Source organism: Adiantum capillus-veneris, chromosome 28 (assembly GCF_014529385.1).
Source record: "Adiantum capillus-veneris isolate H3 chromosome 28, ASM1452938v2, whole genome shotgun sequence".
NCBI lineage: Eukaryota > Viridiplantae > Streptophyta > Polypodiopsida > Polypodiales > Pteridaceae > Adiantum > Adiantum capillus-veneris.
Genome location: NC_140958.1, coordinates 61997437 through 62021392, shown reverse-complemented (window position 1 = coordinate 62021392; position 23956 = coordinate 61997437). Strand labels below are relative to the sequence as shown.

The window sequence follows — 23956 nt, the reverse complement described above, 5'->3', positions numbered from 1 at the left end:
AAACTAGCTTCTTGAATGCCCTTGTCCCCTTAACCCTACACACCATTAGCCTTAATCCCTAAAAATTAGGATTCCTTACAAGGCCCATGCAAGGTTCATATTTCTCCTAATGTAGTCATTTTCGACCTAGAATGCATCTAAATGCTTAGCAATGATGCCCCTATACCCCGCCTATGCTTAGTTTTTGTTTTAAAAGGGTAAATTCCTAGTTATGATGAAATTAGGCCGCGGGTTGACGATGCCAAAAGCTACGAAATACTGTTAATGGCTTACATCAATGCGTAGAGCTCTTACCTGCGGTTGCAATGCAACAAACGCATTCGCAATGTGACAACCGGATAGGGAGTAGGAAGCGCGAGAAGGAGAGAAGTGAGAGCCGTTATCTCACACTGTGTATTTCTTATCCAAAAAACTTACAAAAATTGGCTTTTATACCTTAGCCAAGGTTTTTGGGTGGTCAAAAGTAATAATCTGGAGTTCTACCAAAACTGAAAATTGACTGGCTGATACAATCTGGAAGCTTGTAGCCCTGGCTCATTAATTACAAGATTTACCAAGAAAATAGGAGTTACAATATTCCCGATTTATCAAAATAATAATTGTTTTTACAAGGAGAACTCCGAAAAATGGTTTCCCCGTTAGCTTGCTGCTAACAATCCTTGGCATCTTTCAATCACCCACACCCAAAATCGTGGTCTTTAGTCTTGATTCTCTTGATCTTTAACTTGAGAATATGCTCTTGCTTTCTTGTTCTTCCTTGGTTCATGGCGATAACCCCTTTTTCCTGACAAGCAGGTACGACAGTTATCGCTTTCCCCTAAGAAGAGGGATCTAGTAATCCTACCTGGTCTCACTTGTTCCCGCTTACCCATTTTTATCCCGCATAGTGAATGTACCTTCGTATAGTATCATAGGCCGCACAAGCTACGGTGGGCTTGTAGCTTTCCGTCTTGCACATCTCTTCCCACAAAGACTCCACAAAGTTGTCATTGCGAACTCAGGGGTGTGCATGCCATGCCAAGATGATCAGGAACTTTTAGAGCGGTCAAAAGTAAAAGTGGTAGAAGATTTGCTCTTGCCGCAATCGGTAGCAGCATTTCGAACTTTGTTGTGCTTATCATACAGCAGTGGGTCTCTGAACCATAGCCAGCCTCACCAAGCTGCTGATGGAGCTGATCTGTCCTCGACCTCTCGCGGCCCCCAATCCCCCATTAATCAGCCCGATCTGCTCTGCTCAGCCCCTCCCCTCCCAACTTTCGTAGTAGAACTCCTACGCAGTCTACCACATCTACCTTGCTCATGGCCCTTGATCCTTTGAACAGCAAGCGTGCTCTCTCTCTATGTCTCTTTGCCTACTCATACTTCTCCTTCTGTTGTCGCGGCTTCTGGCAGTGGAGCTTATAAGGTTCATGTGCCAATGATCAACAGCCGAGCTAGGGGCGTTGACAAAGCTGTGCATGGCAGTAGCGCAGAGAGTCCAAGAGGCAGCGGCTCGAAGCTGGGACTCGGGCAGTGTTCGGTATCATTTTTCGAAGCACAAAAAATTCCTTTCCTTGAATTTGCAAAGACGAAATTTTAGAAATTTAGCCGGCATTTTAGAAATTGAAAAAGACACGATAATAAGCTCAGACACAGTTTTCTCGAACATTGGACTAGAGAGAGGTGAGACTTGCGTCGAGTTGCAAGCAACGGTAACTGTGTGGATTATCAGGCTGTTAGAAGGCCCAACGCGCGCGCGAGAGAGAGAGTGTTTAATGTTCAAACTAAAATAAGTGTGCATCTTGATTCTCGACGTGTCTTCCTCAGAATAGGCCGCAACTATTAGTCATCCCTCTCTCTCTCTCCTAAAGGCGCGCGCAAGCGCACACACACACACACACACACAAGACCTTGGTTGGCCCCCTAAGTGGTGCCCTGCTTACTTTCAAATACCCCAAGGCCGAGCATCCCTAGCTTCATCACCAACATCCTCTTCAGCGCTGCCTCCACCTTTCCATCTCTCTTCTTCTCGGGTGTGTGTGCTATAAGGGAAGTATGTGCCACTTCCCCCAACTTGCCAGCCCCGTTTTCATGTGATTACTTGCGTCCCTTGTATTCGGCTCTTTCTTATGATATTGATCATTCGTTCGCGTCCCTCACTCTCGTGTCCCTCTTGCGTTCAGTTTTCAAGTTGCGTTCTTGTATGTGCGTTTGCTTGCCTACAGGTCCCGTTTGCATCGCAAGCATCGCAGGTGAGCCGGCGCGGCCCCTTTTCCGCGACGCCCCGAACGAGGGCGTCACACTTGGTATCAGAGCTTCGGCTCGAGTCCCCGCCGACCCGACGTCAGCCCATGGCCCGTGGTTGTCACCACGTTTTCGGCCCGTCTGCCTCGTTTTTCCACGTTTTCTCCATGTTCTCGGCCCGTTTTGCCCCGTTTCACCACGTTCCTTGCGTGATTGCCCCGTTTTGCCCCGTTCCTTGCGTTTTCTCCACGTTCCCCATAATTTTTCACCGTTTTGCCTCGTTTGACCCGCGTTTCGCCCCGTTTTCACCGCGTTCTCCGCATTCTTGGCCCGTTTTGCCCTGTTTTGACGCGTTTCTCCACGTTCCCCATCGTTTTTCAACGTTTTACCTCGTTTTGCCCCGTGTTACACCGTTTGGGACCGGTTTTCATCGTTTTTGAGCCGTTTTGCGCTGTTTCATAGTTTTTCAACGTTTTCAAGCCGTTTCTCGCAGTTTTTCAGTTTTCGATATTTTTGAGTTTTTCTTTTTGGCTTCGGCCACAAAAGTACAGAAATGGCTGGAGATCAAGAATATGATGACGGATACAGAACCGAGCCTGATCTGAATAAGAAGGAGAAGAAGAAGAAGGAAACGAAAACACGACAAGATGCCCAAGACACAATAGAAAGAAGACTGGAGGCCCGCATCATGGCCTCCGTGGAACAACAGATCAACTTGATGTCGGCTAACCTGGGCGAATTGATTCAAACACAGCTAGGCCAACGATACGAAGACCGACCAGGCCCCAGCAATGTCAACACGCGGCGTAACACACAAAGACGACCGCGACCCGAAGACAAAGATTATCAGGATGATCAAAGTGAAAGACGCTACTACAGCCCTGACAGACATCTAGAAGACAGAAACAGACTGGGAAAATTCAAACCCAATCCCCCAGAGAAATACAAAGACAACCGCACCTCACTGGAACTCAACAAGTGGTTCAGCGAGGTAGAAGACTACATGCGGTGGAACAACATAGGCAGACGCAGATATGTGCAAGTGGCCAAAACCTTTCTGGCCGACGACGCCTATGTATGGTTCCTCACTGAACAACAATCAAAGCTCTGGGAGGACTGGGAGGACCTACAAAGAGACATGCTCAGCTACTTTGTCCCAGAGAATGAGGGCAACAAAATCAGAGATTCGTGGCGCGATCTACGCCAGGACGGCCACATATCAGAATACATTGTCAAATACCGGCGACTCATGCTCCAACTTCCATTGATGCACATAGCAGACAGGTTACATGGCTTCTTGTACGGCCTTAAGCCCTGGGCCCGCCGCGAGGTCGAGAAGCAGAATCCCAACACCTGGGAAGTGGCCGCAATATGGCCGCAAAACTCCGCGACACAAGTTCAACCCCAGGTTTTCCTCCCAATAACCCTCGTCCCAACCATTTTGCCCCCACGGCCTCCAGCAACAGGGCTAACCCACCCGCGGGGCGAGGCCGAGAAGTGATAACCAATAACAGAAGCAATGACCCCCGCCCACCACCACCCAATGGCAACCCGGGATTAGGCCGCGAAAATGGCGCCTTAGTCCCACGCACCTTTTTTGCGCGCAATTCTTACAGCAATAATTACAACGGCAACAATAACCAGTCGCACCCCGATCGCATCTCGTGCAATGACTGCAGAATCGCCCATGGACCCAACTACGCATGTGTTCGCAAGAGAAATCCGGCATCAACATCATCTAGCAGATCCAACACCATCCAAATCGAAGAACCACCCTCCCCCCCCCAACGAAGAAGCGAAGAGACGGATGACCCTATTGCTGACCAACAACTTCGGATTGGAGCAGTATCCCTCCACCCTCAATGCATGGCAGCAGCCATCACGGACATTCAGAACTTATATGTCCAGGCAACCATTGGGACCCAGCAACAGTGGATCATGGTAGACTCAGGCGCTACACACAACTTTCTATCCCCGCAGTGCGCCGCTCGCCTGGGCCTACGCCTCACCACCGTGAATGAAACTACAGTCAAGTTTGCCCAGGGAAAGGATAGCAATGTAAAGGCATCCCGTCAAGTCCGGATCAAGATGGGTGAATTCACATGTCGCCTTGACTTCATAGTGGTCCCAATGGACGACTTTGAGGCAATCATTGGTCTCTCCTTCAACGACAAGTACCTCATTGCACTCCTAGGCATGAAGGTGGACCAATTACTCCTAAATAATCAAGGCAAAGCAGTGACAGTCCAAGGCGCCAGACTCACAACGCAGCAAGCTTTCACCCGCCAGGCGCATCTTCACACCAATTCCCCTCCCATCAACCGCCAAGACCCTGCTCAATAAGGTCCCAGAGACATCTTCTCCCAGGCTCAACCTCATGAGTGCGAAGCAAGCAGAGCGGGCCCTCAAGAAAGGAGCTTAGGTTCACCTCTGCATCATGCAGGCAAAGGAACAGCCCACAGCAAGGCTCAACTCCATCACCATCGAGCAGGCCAAGGTGGGTGACCCCTCCCTTACCCCCATCCTCCAGAAGTACAAGGATGTCATGCCTCCAGAACTTCCCCCCGGCCTACCCCCTCCCCGTCAAATTCAACATGAAATTGACCTCATCCCAGGAAGCACACCCCCGACGAAGGCCCCCTACCGCATGAACGACACCGAGCTAAAAGAGCTCAAGAAGCAACTCCAGGAATTGGAGGATCAAGGTTTCATCCGGCCAAGCAACTCTTCTTTTGGGGCCCCAGTCCTGTTCGTCAAGAAGAAAGACGGTTCGATGCGACTATGCGTGGATTATCGGGCCCTAAACAAGATAACTATCAAGAACAGGTACCCAGTTCCCCTCATGGAAGATCTTCTGGACAGACTACAGGGTGCCCAATACTTCACGTGCATCGACCTCCGCTCAGGCTATCACCAAGTTCGAATCGCCTCTAAAGACATCCCGAAGACGGCCTTCCGCACACGCTACGGCTCCTGGGAATGGATGGTCCTGGGGTTCGGTCTCACCGGCGGTCTGGGTACTTTCTGCAGAATCATCCATGATAGTTTCCACGACATGATTGACGACTACCTCATCACTTACATCGATGATTTGCTCATTTACAGCAAAACCTTAGAAGAGCACAAGAAGCATGTCGCCGCAGTACTCCAGCGCCTCTAAGAACAACAACTTTACGCCAAGCTGGAGAAGTGTGAGTTCGCTGTCCAGAAAATCGAGTTCCTTGGCTTCATCGTCACGTCAGAAGGGATTATGGTGGACCCCAAGAAAGTCGACGCTGTCATCAAGTGGGCTCCACCGACATCCATCAAAGAAGTCCGAGAGTTTGTGGGTTTCTGTCAGTACACCCGCCGCTTCATCCGCGACTTCAGCAAGATTGCGGCCCCACTTACAGAGATAACCAAAGGCCACAAACCATTTCAGTGGACCTCCAGAGAAGAAGAAGCCTTCGAAAACCTGAAGATAGCCATGTGTAGTACCCCCGTCCTCCGACTACCCGACTTCACCAAACCCTTTGAAGTCCACACGGATGCCTCTGATGGTGCCATTGGCGGTGTCCTCATGCAAGAGAATCAACCCATCGCCTACGAGTCCCACAAGTTCACAGATGTGGAGACCAGATGGACCACCCATGAGAAGGAAATGCTCGCTGTCGTCCACTGCCTCCGAAAGTGACGACACTATGTCCAAGACAAACACACCAAGGTCTACACTGACAACATCTCCCTCAAGTACTTCCAGACACAACCCAAAATCACCCCCAAGCAAGCTAGGTGGCAAGATACACTGGCAGAATACGACATCGACATCATCCACAAACCAGGTACTACAAATGTCATGCCAGATGCTCTCAGTCGAATGCCCACCCTCACGGCTATCTCCACAGCAACCAGCACCCTACGCCAACGCATCCTCGAAGCTCAAAAAGCTGATCCTGCTGTCCTCCGCATGCTCAACGACCACATCTCTGGGAAAGCGGCAGTGGGTCTCTTTGAAGTCAGAGATAACCTCTTCTACGCGCATGGAAAAATCTACATCCCCAATGATCCAGAGCTAAAGAAAGACCTCATGTGGGAGGCTCATGACTGCAAGCTAGCTGGACATGGTGGCCAGAAGAGATCTTATGACAAACTCCATCAACACTACATGTGGCCAAAGATGAAGGACGACGTAATCGACTACGTGCGCACCTGCCCAACCTGTCAACTGGTCAAAGCTCAACGAGTCAAGCCTGCTGGCCTCCTCCACCCCATGCCAACACCCTCCCGGCCTTGGGACATGGTAAGTATGGACTTCATCGTCGACCTCCCCCCCTCCCATGGCCACACTACCATCATGGTGGTCGTCGACTACTTCACCAAGCAAGCTCACTTCATACCTGCAAAGCCTCCCGTCACAGCGTACCAAGTAGCCAAACACTTCTTCGCCAAAGTCTTCAAATACCACGGCCTCCCCTTAGCCATAGTTTCTGATCACGACACCCGCTTCCTCAGCGACCTCTGGCGCGAGCTCTTCAAGCTGCTAGGAACCCAGCTCTGCTTCTCCTCCGCCTACCACCCAGAAACCGATGGCCAAACGGAAAGAGTCAACCAAGGCATTGAAGACTACATCCACAGCTACGTCAAGGAAGATCAGAAGGACTGGTCTGAATACATGGACGTCCTGGAATTCCACTACAACAACTCCATCCATAGCAGCACTGGCTACACCCCCTTCGAGCTCTCCACAGGTAAAGAAGTCATCACACCTCTTGCACGGGCAACCGGCGATGTGCATGCCCAGGATCTGGAATGTGAAGAGTTTCTTCAACAATGGCAAACCCGCATGCAAAGGGCAAAGAAGAGTCTCGAGCAAAGCAAGGTACGCATCGCCAAATACGCCAACCAAAAGCGAAGGCCTGCCGAACTCTTCCAAGAAGGTGACTTAGTCCTCGTCAGCTCCCAGAATATCACCCTCCCTCAAGGCCTCTCCCCGAAGTTCAACCACCGCTACTATGGGCCATACAAAGTGCTCAAGTCCTACAACGACATCACCTACAAGCTGGATCTCCCATCACACATCAACATCCACAACACCTTCCATGTAAGTCTACTCAAAAGGTTTGTGCCGGATAACACCTATGGTAGAAGCCTCCCCGAATATGTAAAGGATGGCCCGCCACATGAGCCGGAGGCCATCCTAAAGTCACGTTTTGGGCGACGGGGCCAACTATTCTATGTCAAATGGCGAAATCGCCCTATGACGGAATGCACTTGGGTACCTGAAGAAATCATGCTTCGACTCGGAAGACCCCTTGTGTTGCGCTTCTACAACATGCCGACTGAAGAGGAGGACAACCCACTAAACGACACCCACATAGAGTAGTCCTCCATCCCACTTGTAACTAGAATAACCCTAAGTAGCTAGACATTTTTGGGAAACATCTAACTCCCCCCCTTGTAAATATCCGCCCCAAAACCTCGGCATCAACTTTCGTATCGGCACCTCTCAAAACCCCGCCTTGACGTGGGCGTCAAGCTCTCTCAACCCGGGGGTGTATATAAGGGAAGTATGTGCCACTTCCCCCAACTTGCCAGCCCCGTTTTCATGTGATTACTTGCGTCCCTTGTATTCGGCACTTTCTTATGATATTGATCATTCGTTCGCGTCCCTCACTCTCGTGTCCCTTTTGCGTTCAATTTTCAAGTTGCGTTCTTGTATGTACGTTTGCTTGCCTGCAGGTCCTGTTTGCATCGCAGGTGAGCCGGCGCGGCCCCTTTTCCGCGACGCCCCGAACGAGGGCGTCACAGTGCTAATAAAAAGAGAAAAATGGTATAACCCTTTCTTTCACCCAAGTGTGGTAGATTGGTTATGTTATTTCCCCCTGTGGCGGCTGTTGCCTTCTACCATTAGTTGTGCGAGATAATCGCCAATGTGTGCAAAGTATTGGTCAGAGAAGACAGGAGACTCTTGCAATCAGCGTCTACTAGACGTGGCCGTCGATGAGTCCAACTCTTGCTCTGTGTCATGGTCCGGCTGGTTGTCAATGCCCAAGGATGGCCGCAAAGAGTGGTTGTGCATAATGGTCGTTGTGATGACGCCGTCGCCAGGGTCCCGCATGTATAAGATTTTAAGGGCCGCTGAAAGAGGGAGGACCAATCCCTACGAGGCCATCAACAAAAACATCGTCAAATCATTGGAAAACGTAACCATTTTTCTGACATAGAAGATGATGCTTGGAGCAGATGGTACTGGACTCCTCATTTCACGCTGGGAGAGAACAATTCAGAGCCGAAAGCTAGCTTGGTTTTTTGTAGGTCTGTTGGATCTCCAGGTTTTGACAAACAGTCACCTTTTGAAGGAGCTGGGAGGGGGCATGCTCATAGATGAGGAAGGAAGACAGGGCGATGACAAGGCACCGTAGGGCAATTGGAGATGTCACACAACGAGGAGAGCGTCATATAAGGGGGTGAGCACTGTGTGGGAACTTGCGAGCCAAAATGGGGATCGTGCTTGGACTACTTACAGGTGCAAAAGAGGGTGTTGAACACTGGCATGGTCGTTGAGCTCGTATGATGAGGTGTCATGGATGTTGACAGTGGGCGGAGCTGGGACAGGTTCAGTTTTATCTCTAATTTTGTGCAGTACTTTGAAACGTGGATTTTTGTTAGAGTTGAAACATGGATTTTCATCCGGTTTAGGGTCCAATTATTAATATTTTTGACTCCAAAAGGGAATAGTATCCCTCGGCCCGCCGCCATCTTCCCACATCGCAAGCTCCTTGCAGTGACCAGCAAGCTCTACAAGCCAGCATTGCGGGGACACACACACACACACACACACACACACACACACACACACACACACACACACACACACACACACAAGCGTCTGCCACTACTGTTGTCGATTCCCTTCCCCCTATTGATGAAAAAAATCTAATGAACGAGGGCGACCTACACTTAGTTTCAAAAGCCAAGAGGAGGAGGAGGAATTGAGGCATCGCCCTACAACTCATCATCGACGAAGCAACAAACAAATAAATATGGGGGGAAAAGAAGATTAGATGCGCTATTTTGCATCGATACAGACAGAGCTCTACTGATGGTGGGACTCGCAGAGCTAGAAAAAAACCCAGGTTTAATGTAATCCCACCTACAAATTTTGGTATTTACCTCTAAATTTTAAATTTGAACTTAAGAAAACCTGCAACATGTAGAGAAATTTAGTGTAAAAATCTTGAACCCTGGCACTGCCTTGGTCCACATGTATGCCAAATGTGGTGCACTTCATGAAGCACAAAAAGTGCTTGAGGACCTTAATCTATGGGTGTCGTCTATTGGAATGCACTCATTGTGGGATATGTCCAACTTGGACAGGGCCAAGAAGCTTTCGGCTGTTTTCAAGTGTTCAAAGCGAGGGTGTTTCTATGATGCAATCACATACGCTTGCATCTTGAAAGCAAGGCCCAAATGTAATCATGTACACTTGCACTTGCTAATACGAATTCACAATGATATTGTTAGTCAAGGGTTGTTGAAAAAAAAACATCATGCTTGCCACTACATTGGTTGGGACTTGCTAGGTAGGGGAGAGAGAGAGAGAGAGAGAGAGAGAGAGAGAGAGAGAGAGAGAGAGAGAGAGAGGCCGCCGAAGGCGGCCGGCCATACTAGTACTAATATAATTTACTCACAATGATGAGTTTTGAAAAAAAAAAAGATACGATGATGATGATGATGCAAAGATCGTGGTGACAAGTAGATCATTTAGTAGATGGTGCTATAGAAAATATGCAAGAGGACATTTGCTATGTATAAGAATTTTCATAGATAATTATGCTGATTCCTATTGGTTCTTACAACATGTTTCATCAAATTTGGTAGAGAAGCACAAATAGTCCAAAACCATGACATTTGCTGTTTTTTTTTTTCCTCTTTTTTTGTTATAGGTTTTGGTTTTAGGGAGCATGGGGAAAGGGGGGGGGGGGGGGGGGGGGGGGGGGGGTTGTTGGCAAATCTAGGTAATCCATATTTTCTAGCTTCTCCCTCACACTTACTTTTAGGCCCTCTATTTAAGTTCATGGAATTCTCACTCTAGTTAGTTGAGTTCTTAAGTACTAATGATTTTGTAATTATGTGTGTGTGTGTGTGTGTGTGTGTGAGAGAGAGAGAGAGAGAGGAGAGGAGACATAACATCTTTGGGGAATATGCTCGACGGATTCCCAAAAAGCACTGACCAAGAAACTTTCTTGGATCAATATTTCTTTGATGAATATGTGAGTGGTGACCTCACGCACAAAACCTAGTGTTGGTATCAATGCACAATTTGGCTTCTTAACTTACGTTATGAGCTTGATCTAAGAGACTCTCAAATCGAGGTGAGATAGTAAGAGGTAAGTAATGCAAATGTAGGAGGGCCGTAAAATCTCAACGAGGAGATAAAGCTATCAATTATGGGGATCTTTAAAGTGCCTTCCCTCATGTGTTATTGCCTTTATGTCGAATCTTTGACATAAAAGGCAATAAGAAATCAACGAAGGCAATTGGTTCACAAAAGCATTAGAAACAAGTATACTTTTGGTAGTTTATAGAAAGCATGTGATTTTGATACTTCCTTGATAATTAGGACGTCATGATCAAAAACTTATATTTATATGTGACTAGTTCTTTTAATTGATTTTTAGGCAGTATGCGAAAAGTACTATGCTTTTTAACTATTTATAGTTAGACAAGAATGCAAATATGCTTACATTGTCCAAAGTGGATGAGAGGAGGCTAATAAAAGAAGACCTTTTTTCCTATGTGAGGAGAAGTTGGCCTTCATAGACAACCTTTTATGTAAAGGGCCCTTACTTTGGAGACTGCTAGTGTAAATGCATAAATAAAACACTCATAAGGAAGCTTGCGTCTGACGTATGCTCATGTATGGTATCTCTTGAAGAACGCTTTCCTTTATGTTTTGTCTCTGTGAGTACATGTTTTCAACAAATGCTTGCAACAAGAGAAGATTGCAAAAGACAAGAAGTTGAAGACCATAGAGAGCATGCACGATGCAATAGAGTGTCCAAGCTTGTTGCATAATGCATGTAAAACATTATAAGAAGTCAGAACATATATATCATATACGGTAGGAAAGCTACAACAAAAGGACAAGTACTGGCAAAAGGATATAGGAAGCAAAGAATGTTCCCATATATAGAAGTGAATAGGGGAATTTAGTGCAAGCCATTGACATTGACATTGACATCCAAGCTTGTTGCATAATGCATGTAGAACATTATAAGAAGTCAGAACATATGTATCCTATACGGTAGGAAAACTACACCAAAAGGAGTACTACTGGCAAAAGGATATAAGAAGCAAAGAATGTTCCCATATATAGAAGTAAATATGGGAATTTAGTGCAAGCCATTGACATTCCCTTATTACTGCAACCATTGACATTCCCTTATTACTACCAGTGAAATATTTTGACATGATTTTAGTTCTTATAGCAATGCAAGTCAGATTAATGACTTGCATCAAGTCGTACAAAAGCACAAGTAGCACACAAGCTTATTGGGTTAATATTACAACATGCAAGGCAAGGCAACAACCAAGGAAGATGATGAGACCATGTGACACAAAGACTTGATAAGTAGGACTTGTGTGTGGCCATGTTTTCTTAAAAAGAAAAGACCATAAGTGCTTTGGAGCTATATTAGAAAAAAACAAACTGTTACAATGTTACAGAGGACCATAAGCCTATTACAAGAAAATATAGAAATTTCCTCATGCAGGAAAATGGAGTTTCTGCTGCATAACATCATGAGTTTCTGCTCGGGAGGCACCACATACTTAGCTCGGTACGATTGGGGACAGGGAACTTCTTGTGTATGGGTCCTCTATAATCAGAATGTGGTCAATGATACTAAATCTGTTGCTTGTGAAGTGCGAGCATGTTCTGAAGTGATATGCATACATGTGAACTTAAAACTTGGTCCTCAATTTCAACTTATAGCCCAAATGCCACTATTTCTCCACTTTTAGGTGGAGTGAGAACAACCTCCGCCCCCGCCGTCGTCCCTAACGCCAAAAGAAACACCCCCAAAAAAAAAAAAGAGGAGAAAAATAAAAGCACACACACAACGAGAGAGCTTAAGACAAAATTGATCTATCCAACAGGTTTTGAACTCAAAAACCTCTAGAGAGGTAATAATCCAAAGTAAATATATATTTACAAGAAGTTGTGAAATTGCTAGTGGATTAATCCTCGCTCAAGGTGGGCTGTGCAGAAGCAAGCAAGTTCTTCTTGGAGTTCATGTTCACCAATTTTTCTAGGTCAGACCAACTGGGCGGCAGGCGCTGCTGCGGCGAGCTCATCCCCTGTGCATCGCTGAACTTACTGGTTTCTCCTTCTGTCTTATCCCACCTCTGCTCATTTTCACTATCCTTGTATTCTGCATCATCCCCATGTGGATCCCTTCCTTTACCATCATCTGCTTCACCAAGCTCTCCATTACGTGTCTTGCCCTCTTCATCGTCGTGCCTCCTGCTGCGAGGCGTCGCTCCGCCTTTTTGCTTCAATTTCTCACTCTCTTGCATGTCTTCCTCTGCAATTCCATCATCCATTGAGTACTCATCTCTCTTTATCTCCATTGGTCCATCTCCGAAAATGCTACTTGCAAGGTCTGACCCTGGTGTGTGTGGAAACACGGTCGGTGCTGGCATCCCTGCATCTACGAATGCATCATCGACATCTTTCTCATCCTCCTCCAGCAATCGATCCATGAATGCCGCATCGACGTCAGACCGGTCGGGCTCGGTAAGCGTCGTGGCTGGGGGCCTTTTGTTGTGCGAAATTTGTCTTCTTTGTCTGCTGGCTTTAGCAGAGGGGCCATGAATAAAAGAGGAAGCTAAGAAGGAGGCGATTGTAGAGAGAAGGTATGCGAGCACAAGAACGAAGGAGCAGGTGAGCAGGATGTGGAGGGAGGGGAGGAAGTGCATGCTTGCTAACGAAAAAATGGTTGGGGAAAAAGGTACTCACACCCAAGATTTTCTCTGTCAGCAATTGGTGCATGCGGTTTCGCTCTCTCTCTCTCTCTCTCTCTCTCACACACACACACACACACACACACACTCTCTCTCTCTCTCTCTCTCTCTCTCTCTCTGATTAGTGGATAACCTCAGCTTCTTATCGTCACACTGTAGAATAGGCCTTTTAAAGCGAGGAGAGAGAGAGATTCTTTGAAGGGGGTGGTGACTGGGGCTCTGATGTAAGCTTTTCTACCTCCACCCTCCATATCTTGCTCCACCATTTCCTCACGACGCAATTGGGTTGCTTTCTCTCAAGACACGCACCTCTTTTGTCTTCGTTACCACTTGGACCTCAACCGTGTGTGTGTGTGAGAGAGAGAGAGGGGAGAGAGAGAGCGCGCACATGATAACACATGGGAGAGAAGAAGAAGAAGAGATTTTGATTTTTATCGCCTCAGGAACAATCCCGAGAGACAGAACATGGAAAACACATTTTCCTATCCATACGCAAACCTTACCTGATATACTAATATAAGGTATTCCTAAAAATAAATAAATAAATAAATAAATAAATAAATATATAATCACGACTTACATAGTGCAAAAACACTCTCTTCTTCGGAGAAGAAAACGTTAAAGTAACAATCCGTGATTCTTAATTAAGGGTCCAAAAAGCGCACTAATTCTCTAGCCACTTTCCTATGGCCTTCTGCAGACCACAAACAAAAGAGAAGCATGTGCACTCCATCACCACTTTTTGTATGGGCACAAAAGTCTTTGACTTTTCAGTTTTATGCGTCTTTTCATTTCTTTCAAAAAAAAAAACCATAAATGTGAGGAAATTAATGCTAGAAAATCATATTAAACAAGTGAAAGAGTCACAGTGGCTTTTTAAAACAATAAGAAAGTCGAGTTCAACTGGAGATTTAGTGTTCAAAAAAGGGATGCTTCAACATAGCCTTGAGCCAATTGAAATTCAAGATTAGTCGGTTGCAAACCACGGTAAAGGAAAGAAAACCGATGGAATATGTGAAAAAATAGTTCAACAATCATGCAAATTTTAAGTTTTTGCTAGTATTTCCAGTTTGCTTCTCTGTGAAGAGGAAACTCGACCAACGCTTAATAAAAAGGACTTTGCTGGATATTTAATGGAATTAATTTAAAAGAAAAGTCAAGCCATGTGAGGCTATGAAATGAAATGTGAAATAAAAAGAAGTGTGTGTGTGTGTGAATGTGTATGTGTGTGAGAGAGAAGAATGTGTGTGTGGAATTTACTAGAAATATGCAAGGTGAAGCTTCACTTTAACATTCTAAAACAATAGAATGCAAGAAAAGTCAATACATGTCATATGTGAAAAGAAAGGTGAAATAATAAAAATGACTATTTTACTATTTCATAACTGAAATCACATTTAATGTATGTCTCAATCATCATTGAAAACAATAAAAGTCTCCCTAACTCAACACAACACTAAGGCTTCTTTTAGAAAGCCAAAAAGATCAAGAATTACATCAGGAGGTAGCGACACTAGCCTCGGGATAACAAAAAACAATAAATCATCTAGCAAGGCAAAGCTCCTGAAATCAAGAGGCGGCTACCTCGTCTAGGGATAACAAAAGCAGGGTAGAATACAGTGTCAAGCTCATTGTGCAACTTGGGGGAGAGAGTCGATCTCATTTTGCAGTTGAGTAAAGAACAAGTTTCCTTCTTAAATTTGACTCTCGAGATGGCGTAGCTCGATGGCTTTGCTTCTCTCCCACTGGTCCCTAGTGAGTATCTTATCCAAGGTAGATGAGGAAGGCAGCTAACCAGCAAGCATCCTCTTGAAATGGCGCTCAGAATCCTTCAGAATAGATTTCTTAGTTCTATAAAGGGTGACTAGATCCTCATCTATCTTAAATTCCTGCAAATTAATGTCACAAAAAAAAGTTCTCAAACTAGGTGTCTGATAGGGACCCTCAAACATCAAGAAATTTCGTTGTGGCCAAGAGATCCATAGAAACCCAACCCTAGCTTTGTTCCAAAAAACAGTTAGATGGTCATCATAGTCCCCAAGTAAAAGTTGCTTCCAAGAAGGGGTGAAGCCCAAAAATTTAACTAAGGGGGCGAGAACATGCTGGTTAGAGGGACAATTAAGAAAGAGGTGGAAGATATCCTCTATGTGTTGGTGACATCAAACACATCTCCCATCCCCTAGATTATCTTGCACCATCCTTTTCCCTATCCACAAGGCCTTGTGTAATATTAGCCACAGGAGTATAGACTTCTTGGGTTCTATATATTTTGACCAAACGTTAGTAAACTTGAATTCCCATTGCTTCTTGGATAGAGATACCTTCAACCTGTTATTTAGTGTAGCATGCAATGGGGGGTTAAGTTTCGAGGGATCCCACTGAGGGTTTTCCATTTTGAAGCCACCATCCCAGACGTAAGCGCATGACGGTTTAAGGAGGGCGAAGCTTGGAGGGCCCATTTCAGATCTTCTGGAAAGATATTCATCATTGCTTTAAGAAGAGTCAATTCCCAAGGACGGGTCATGAACTGTAGAGATATGTCTAGATCTGACAACCAATCCTGATTATTATAATCCCAGAGATGATTCCAAACACGGATACCTTTTTTGTGTAAGCTCAACGCACACTTCAGTTGATGGGTAGGAACAAGGGGGAGCTAAAGAGAGGGCCATTAAATAGAGTCAACAGAGGGGATGGAGAAAAAATGTTTAGAAAGGTCATTGGGTTTGAGAGAGCTCCTGTGACGATTCCATGCTTGGCATAGTGATCTGACGAGATCTGCACCGAAAGCAGTGACATTCTTCCTGCTGAAAAAGATAGTGGGTAGGGGGAGGTTGCTCCAGATTCTATTGTCAGATAGCTTGAATTTCTTCGAGTTTCTGAATAGAAGGATTGACCACTCCTCATCCGGCGATTGGAGCATAGAAATTATGAGTTTAACAGCCATCTTGTCAGGCAGGGTCTTCAAGTTGACGATTCCAAGGCCTCCCTTGCTCTTGGGTAGGGTGCATATTTGAGATTTTTTTGCAAATTTTGATGGTTTTTTCTCGGTTGTATATGTATATCATCATTAGAGGGTAAAAAGGGTAGAAATCAATTCCCAAAACCAAGAGAGATCAATTTCAGTAAAAAAAAGTGCTAAGTAGACCAATAATTAGTGAAAATTTTATTTTTTCTCTTCCAAATCCAAAAAGATTTTGGGGATAGCCTATGCATACCTACATCTATAGGTAGGTCAATTTTGAAGTCTGGAGCTCTTCAAACATGGATTGCGATTCTTTGTAGCAGAATGAACCCATAGTGATACCACAGATAGATATAATCATAAGGAGTACAGAGCTCTTCTCAAAATTGAATTTGGATATCATTTAAAGGTTTGTAAGACAACATAGATTTTGTGCAAAAAGTACGATTATTTGATCAATTTAAAACCCCTTTGGACTAACAGAGTAGTTGTAAACTCATAGCCATCCAGTGTATTGTGTAGATTTTGAAGGGTAGAGCACTACAACTTGAGGTGATTTTTTCATAATAACTAATATCTAATTCTCCTAAATGATTTTATCATGTTAAACTGATCATTTAATATGGGGAAGTACCAGGGGAGAAAAAGTTAGAATATTGGTTAATCTGGCAGATCGGACACATTAGGGATTCAAAGGAGGAAAATAGGGATCCAAAGGGGGGGGCCATCTGCAAAAGAGAAATGTGCAACAATGGGCTTTAAAGACCCTAAGGTTCAGCCCATTAAGACTTCAAAAATGCAAGGTTGCAAAATTCAAAGGTTGTGTCCTATGGTCAAGCTTAGTAAAATTGGATGCTTTGTGAGTGTGCCAAAAAGTCTTCAAGACTCCTACATAGGAGGGGGCGAGCCCTGTAAGTAGGGGATGAGAGATAAACACACACACACTCACAAGCTCCCTTTACACAAAGGGAATAGGAGACACATTTCAGCTCCCTAGGCCAATTGCCCACAAGGTGCACTCAAATACTATTGGATGGCCATAGAGATGGACAAATGAGAATTATACTAGAGTAAATCTAATTTAATTCATTTAAAAACACTTGATAAAAGAACCAATAAGAATTAAGCTCTCTAGAAGACTATTGGCCAGTCTCCCAAGGGGTCCAATAAGCATTCGACAGCCCCATGGCTTGCCTGATTCCTATTGGCCAGAAGACAAAGGGGTCCAATGAGAGTTTAGTTGAATTATTTAATTACCTAAAGCTCTCACAAAAGGGGAAAGGGGGACACATGTTTCAATGCATGCTCATCTCCTCTACCATGCTAATTACTAAGCTATGCTAAGCTTTTATGAGTGATTATGTGAGGAGATATACTTATTTCTTGTAAGACTACTCCTTCTTCCTCTTAATTTACTCTCATACCCCGGTAGCTCTCACCATCTTCGAAGGTGTGTGAGGTTTTGGGTATGAGACCGTGAGGGAATTGATGTTGTGTTTTATAAGTGTTTGCATAGTGCTTGAAGCTTCCATCTTCATTGCACTAGCTAGTTATTGAAGGAACACAAAGAATTGTATTGTAAAATGTCTCCCTTGATGGGGGAAACCTATAATACAAAGCCTTTTGGAGGGGGGACCGGCTCCATGTAAATCCGGTCCTCAACTGTTGTCAATAGCTTAATTTCTCTCTCTTTTGAAGTATTTTTCATGCCTATCTAACTACGTGTTATGATTTTTGTTGCTCTCTCCATCCAAGCACTCTTGCTATGCTCATTAGGAATCTATTCTAATGAAATGCTCACTATGTTCATGTTATTTTCCGCTACACACAAGTAACTAGGCCATTAAATGTTACATATTTCAAGTTGGAGATTTTGGAAGCAACTTAGGAGATAATAAGTTAGGATTTTTCAAGAGTGCTCATTTCTTGATGTATTTGAAATCAAGTATGTAACATTTAATGGCCTAGTAACTTGTGTGTAGCGGAAAATAACATAAACATAGTGAGCATTTCATTAGAATAGATTCCTAATGAGCATAACAAGCATGCTTGGATAGAGAGTGCAAAAAAATCATAACACCTAGTTAGATAGGCATGAACAATACTTCAAAAGAGAGAGAAATTAAGCTATTGGCAACAGTTGAGGACTGGATTTTCATGGAGCCGGTCCCCCTCCAAAAGGCTTTGTATTATAGGTTTCCCCCATCAAGGGAGACATTTTACAATACAATACTTTGTGTTCCTTCAATAACTTGCTGGTGCAATGAAGATGGAAGCTTTAAGCACCATGCACACACTTATAAAACACAACATCAATTCCCTCACGGTCTCATACCCAAGACCTCACACACCTTTGAAGGTGGTGAGATCTAGCGGGGTATGAGAGTAGATTGAGAGGAAGAAGGAGTAGTCTTACAAGAAATAAGTATATCTCATCACATAATCACTCATAAAAACTTAGCATAGCTTAGTAATTAGCATGGTAGAGGAGATGAGCATTCATTGGAGCTTGGCTCTTGGTTGGATTTGCATCACAAAGCCAAGAGTTGTGGCCTCCCTTCTCACAAGCTTGGAGTAGATGATGAACTTTCCATTGAAGCTTGAGAAGGAGAGAGAGAGAGTCTTCTTTGATTCACACATGAAATTGTGTGAGTGTGTGTGTGATAATGCCTTCCTAAAATCGGCTCCCTCTCTCTCTCTCGGTCGACCCCTCTTGCATTTTACTCATGCTGGCACCCCATTGGACCCTGCAAAGCTTAGCCAATGATAATTAAGAAGCATAAGTGATAGCCTTTTGACATGTGTCCCCCTTTCCCCTTTTGTGAGAGCTTTAGGTATTTAATTGATGCAAATAAACTCTTATTGGACCCCTTTGTCTTCTGGCCAATAGGAATCAAGCAAGCCATTGGGTTGTTGAATGCTCATTGGACCCCTTGGGAGAGTGTCCAATAGTCTTCTAGAGAGCTTAATTCCTATTGGTTCTTTTATCAAGTGTTTTAAAATGAATTAAACTAAATTTATTCTAGCCTAATTCTCATTGGTCTACCTCTATGGCCATCCAATAGGATTTGAATGCTCCTTGGGGGCAGCTGGGCTAGGGAACTGACATGTGTCCCCTATTCCCTTTGTGTAAAGGAAGCTTGAGAGAGAGAGAGAGAGAGAGTGTGTGTGTGTGTGTGTGTTTCTCTCTCACCCCCTACTAAAAGGGTTCGCCCCCTCCCATCTAGGGATTTGCAAACACTTTTAGGTCTTCCAAAGGCATCCAATTTCCTTAAGGTTTGACCATTGGACTTTTTATTGAATTTTGGAACCTTAGCATTTTGTAAGTCTTAATGGGCTGAACCTTAGGGGCTTTGAAGCCCATTGATGCACATTGCTCTTGCAGATGGCCCTCCCTTTGGATCCCTACTGTGGCCGGTCTGCCAACTTAACCAATATTCTAGCTTTTTCTCCCCTGGTACTTTCCCATATTAAATGATCAGTTTAACATGAGAACATCATTTAGGAGAATTAGATATTAGTTATTATGACATTACCTCTCTCTTGAAATCATAGTCGTCCTCGAATATGGGGTAGAGAAGATAAATCCTATTGATTAGTCATTTTTCTAGCGGGTAGAGGATCCCTATGTTACCCTATGACATCGTTCCAGAATGGATGACTAATCCATTTGGCGCTTGAGAGCCTAAGCTGCCGCCGTAAGCATGTCTGCGCATTAGTCCTATCAATCTTCCATAGTAGAGTGACAAGCTCTACTTGGTGTTTGGAAGACGTCGTCTCCAAGAACTTGATTCTAAGCATGCATACTACTTAACATTTGGGCACAATAAAGAAAAATAAAGTCTTTTAAGACAAAAAACTTTGTTCATTTTAAACATTTTTACATTTGCTTACTCTAGGGAAGCATGGACAAGGTTTAGGTTGTCATAAAATCTAATATCTAACCAACCCAAATGATTTTCTCATATTAAATTGATCACTTAATGTGGGAGAATAAACGGGAACAAGTGTTAAGATATAGATATGTGCTTATAGATCTATCTCAACACGGGACCAATAGTAAACGGGCCCAAATGGGAGATGGTCTATCAAGAGCAAGGCTAACCAATGGAGCATAAGACCTTAGGGTTAGCTTCATTGAAGACCTCCAATAATGTGTGTAAAAGTCCTTTGACCTTAAGTAAGCTAGGGCTGAGCTTGAGGTGGGAACCTGGCCCAAGCTCGAGGTGCTTGTCGTGCTTGAGGTGCTTGTCCTGCTTGAGGTGCTTGATTAAGATGCTTGAGGTGCTTGACTGGCTCCATGCTTGAGGTGCTTGACTTGGTGCATGATTAAGGTGCTTGAGGTGCCTTGAGAAGCTTGCCTGAGATGCTTGTGGGAACACCCCCTACTTCAAGTGCTTAGTCATGCTTGATGACTAAGGGGCTTGCTCATCCAAAGTCAAAAAGATCCCTACAAGGAGGGGGGCGAGCCTACAAGGGGGGGGGGGATGAGAGAGAACACACACACACACACACACACACACACACACACACACACACACACACACACACACACACACACACAAGGGAAGCCCCAGCTTGAAGAAGCAGCAAGGACACTTGTCAAGTTCCTCCTCATGTTGCCCTCATGGTGTGCCTGAAGCCTATTGGTTGGCCACCCAAGGGGTCCAATGATAATTTAGGATATTTAATTAATTGATTTTGCATTTATCAAGTCCTCTCTCTCAAAGGGGAAAGGGGGACACTTGTCCCAAGGCTACCCCTGTTGCTTGTCATGGCTCCTGCTTGTGATTGGCTAGGCCTGGAGGGGTCCAATGAGCTTCAAGCATGAGCTACAAGGGGGGGTCGACCCAAGAAAGCTAGGGGGGTGCTTAGGGGGTATACTCACCCACACACACTCACAAACACTCTCATTGTGTACTATGCAAAGTGCAAGAGCTCCCTCTCCTTCTCCAAGCAAGTAGAGGTTGAGAGCCTACACCAACACTCTTGGCTATGGAGTGCAAATCCATCCAAGAGCCATGCTTCAATGCTTGATCTTTCCATCTATTTCTTCTTCATTACTATGCTATTATGTATGCTAGCACAAGAGTTATGATAAGTGAGGAACTAGCTCTTTTTCGTATGAAATGTTTCTTCTTCCTCTTCCCTACCCTCATTCCCTGCTAGCTCTCTCCACCTTCGAAGGTGTTTGAGGTCTTGGGACTGAGGCTTGGTATAGTTAAAGCTTTCTTCAAGTTTAGGTTATGCTATGATGGTGATGCATGAAGCTTTCCATCTTCATTGCTTCACCTAGGTCACAAGGAACACAAAGAATGTATTGTAACAAGTCTCTCTTTATGGGAGAAATCATAATACAAATGCCTATTGGAGGGGGGACCGGCTCCACATAAATCCGGTCCTCAACTGTTGTCATGTTCTCTAAATTCTGTCTCTTGCAAAAGTATTGTCTATGCCAAGTTAACTAATTGCTATGATTATGTTGCTATCTTCAATTATGTCTACCCGCTATGCTCACAAAATCATTTCTTGAAAGTACTCTCATTAAATTCCGCTACTCTCAAATTGAATAGGCAAATTCCATTACATTGGTATCAGAGCATTTGGTTTCTCTTTTCTTGCTTAAGAAGAGAGGTCCTTAAGTAGCCTATAAATGGTTGATGTTGTTAATTATAATAGAGTAAGTGGAACTGGGATCTAATATCGGTTTTGTTAAGCCCACTATGTGGGGGATGGTGCACACCTCGGGAGCTTTGGACTTAATAATGGAGTCTTTTTAGACTTGCCTACGGCTTTACCATTATTGAGCCATAAGAAGTCCGAAAGGAGCTAGCCCTTGGCAACTCTGCTATGTTAGACCTACTCCTCTACTCTCTATAATTAACCACTTTGAGCCGTGGGTGTAGATACTTAAGAGCCGATTTTCAAAGGCTAAGAGGAGTGGCAACTAAGGTTTTGAATTGCCAAAGTATACACTAAGTATAAACATAAATTTTGTTAACATGGCTGACAATAATCAAGAGAGTAAAATGAACATTGATAGCTTTGATTTTGCACATGAAGGTGCTAATGATGATGCTCCCATGTTTGTGAATTATCTCGTCACTAGGTTGCAGCAAGCTATGGGCAACCCTGCTTTGCAAGCCGAAGTTACTCATCAAATTCGTGCTTATGGAATTTCCCTTCCTCTCTCAGAGGAGAGAGAGCTTAGGAGGCCTCTTGAAGAGACCCCCAAAAGAAGACTCTCTCCCATTCGAGAGGAGGAATCCAAAGAGAAAGAAAGCAATGAAAGTCTAAGTTCTTCTAAAGATGTGGCTCCACGAAGACGGCGGTCTAGACGATCGCCTACTCCTCCCAAGAGGAAAAGAGCAACCTATAGTCCTTCTCCTCATCACTCTGAAAGGCAGGAGAGGAAACAAATGAAGAAAAGGGCTAGGAAGAGGTCACCCTCTTCTCCTTCTTCTTCACCTTCCTCCTCTTCCGATGAAAGTTATGGCTATTCTCCTAGAGAATACAAGAGGGGAGGACATCGCAAATCATTTACTGCATGGCGAAGGTCACAAAAGCTAAAGAAGTTCAAGGAGACAGGAAGGAGTATCTCTTTTCTCACCTATGATGGCACCTTTGGTGCTACCGGCAAAGTGTTGGCCTTCATCCAGCAATTTGATGCGGCCTTTGGGGACGAGGGCTTCACAGAGTCCTCCAAGCTACGCCATGTAGCTATGCACTTCCAAAAATGAGCTCGTCAATGGTGGGCTAGCCTTCGTGGCAATGGAGAAGCCCCAAAGACATGGAAAACTCTACGAGTTTCCATCATGAAGCAATTTCTTCCAAGCGATACTAAAGATAAAGTTCTTACCGAATGGCGCGGCTTGAAGCTTCTCTCTCATGAGTCTATCAACAAGTATGTAGACAAGTTTTGGGATTTACATCTCAAAGCTACTGTCTTTCAGAAGATAGACTTTGCCGAGCAAAGACAACAATTCTGTGCGGGATTACCTGAAGAGATGGCCGAATACATCAACTCTCAATGGCCCGGTACTATTACCGAAGTAATCCACCACACCATGGTTGCCTCACGCATCAATTTCCATCAAGGGGCTAGACTTAATGTCAAGCCCATGGAAAACAAAGATAAAAATGATGCAAAGGGAAAATCCAATGCTCAAAATAATTCCCAAGGCACTTCCAACAGCAACAACAACAACAACAACAATCGGTCCAAGGAGAAGGGAGTTTACAAAGGTAAAAACAAACTCTCTCCTGAAGAGCTTGAAGCTTTTCGCAAGGACCATAAGTGTTTCAAGTGTGGGGAGCAAGGACATGGCTATCGTTCTTGCCCCAAGAAGAATACTCGCAATGAGACTCCTAGAGCTTCCACCATCGAAGCTCTAAAAGAGGATGCTCATTGCAAAGGATCATCACTTTCCTATGCGTGGGGAAAAGTAAGAGAGCATGATGCCTTCATCTTGTTTGACCCTGGCTCTACTCTTAACTTCATATCAATAGAGTTGGCCACCAAGTTGGGCATTCAAGCTTTTGAGATGGGAGATATAGTAACAACTGATGCAGCTTTCAAGGGACAACAAGCCTCCGTTACTCCCTTGATTGAGAAGTTGAGGCTTCATGTCCAAAGCTATGTCAACAAAGAAGACTTCTTCATCTCTCCTCTCCAACATCAGGATGTTATCGTAGGGGTACCATGGTTTGATCGCATGGCTGCCAACATGAAGTTCCCTGAAAGGAGAATTTACTTCACCT

General features: G+C 44.6%; 1 protein-coding gene across 1 annotated transcript; it reads right to left on the bottom strand.

The window, feature by feature from the left end:
• Positions 1-12353: 12353 nt before the first annotated feature.
• Positions 12354-13421, bottom strand: LOC147420551 (uncharacterized). The gene has a single exon (XM_086505054.1). It carries the CDS (start codon positions 13183-13185, stop codon positions 12445-12447), a length of 741 nt encoding a protein of 246 aa, XP_086361180.1. The 5' UTR covers positions 13186-13421; the 3' UTR covers positions 12354-12444.
• Between the last annotated feature and the right edge of the window lie 10535 nt (positions 13422-23956).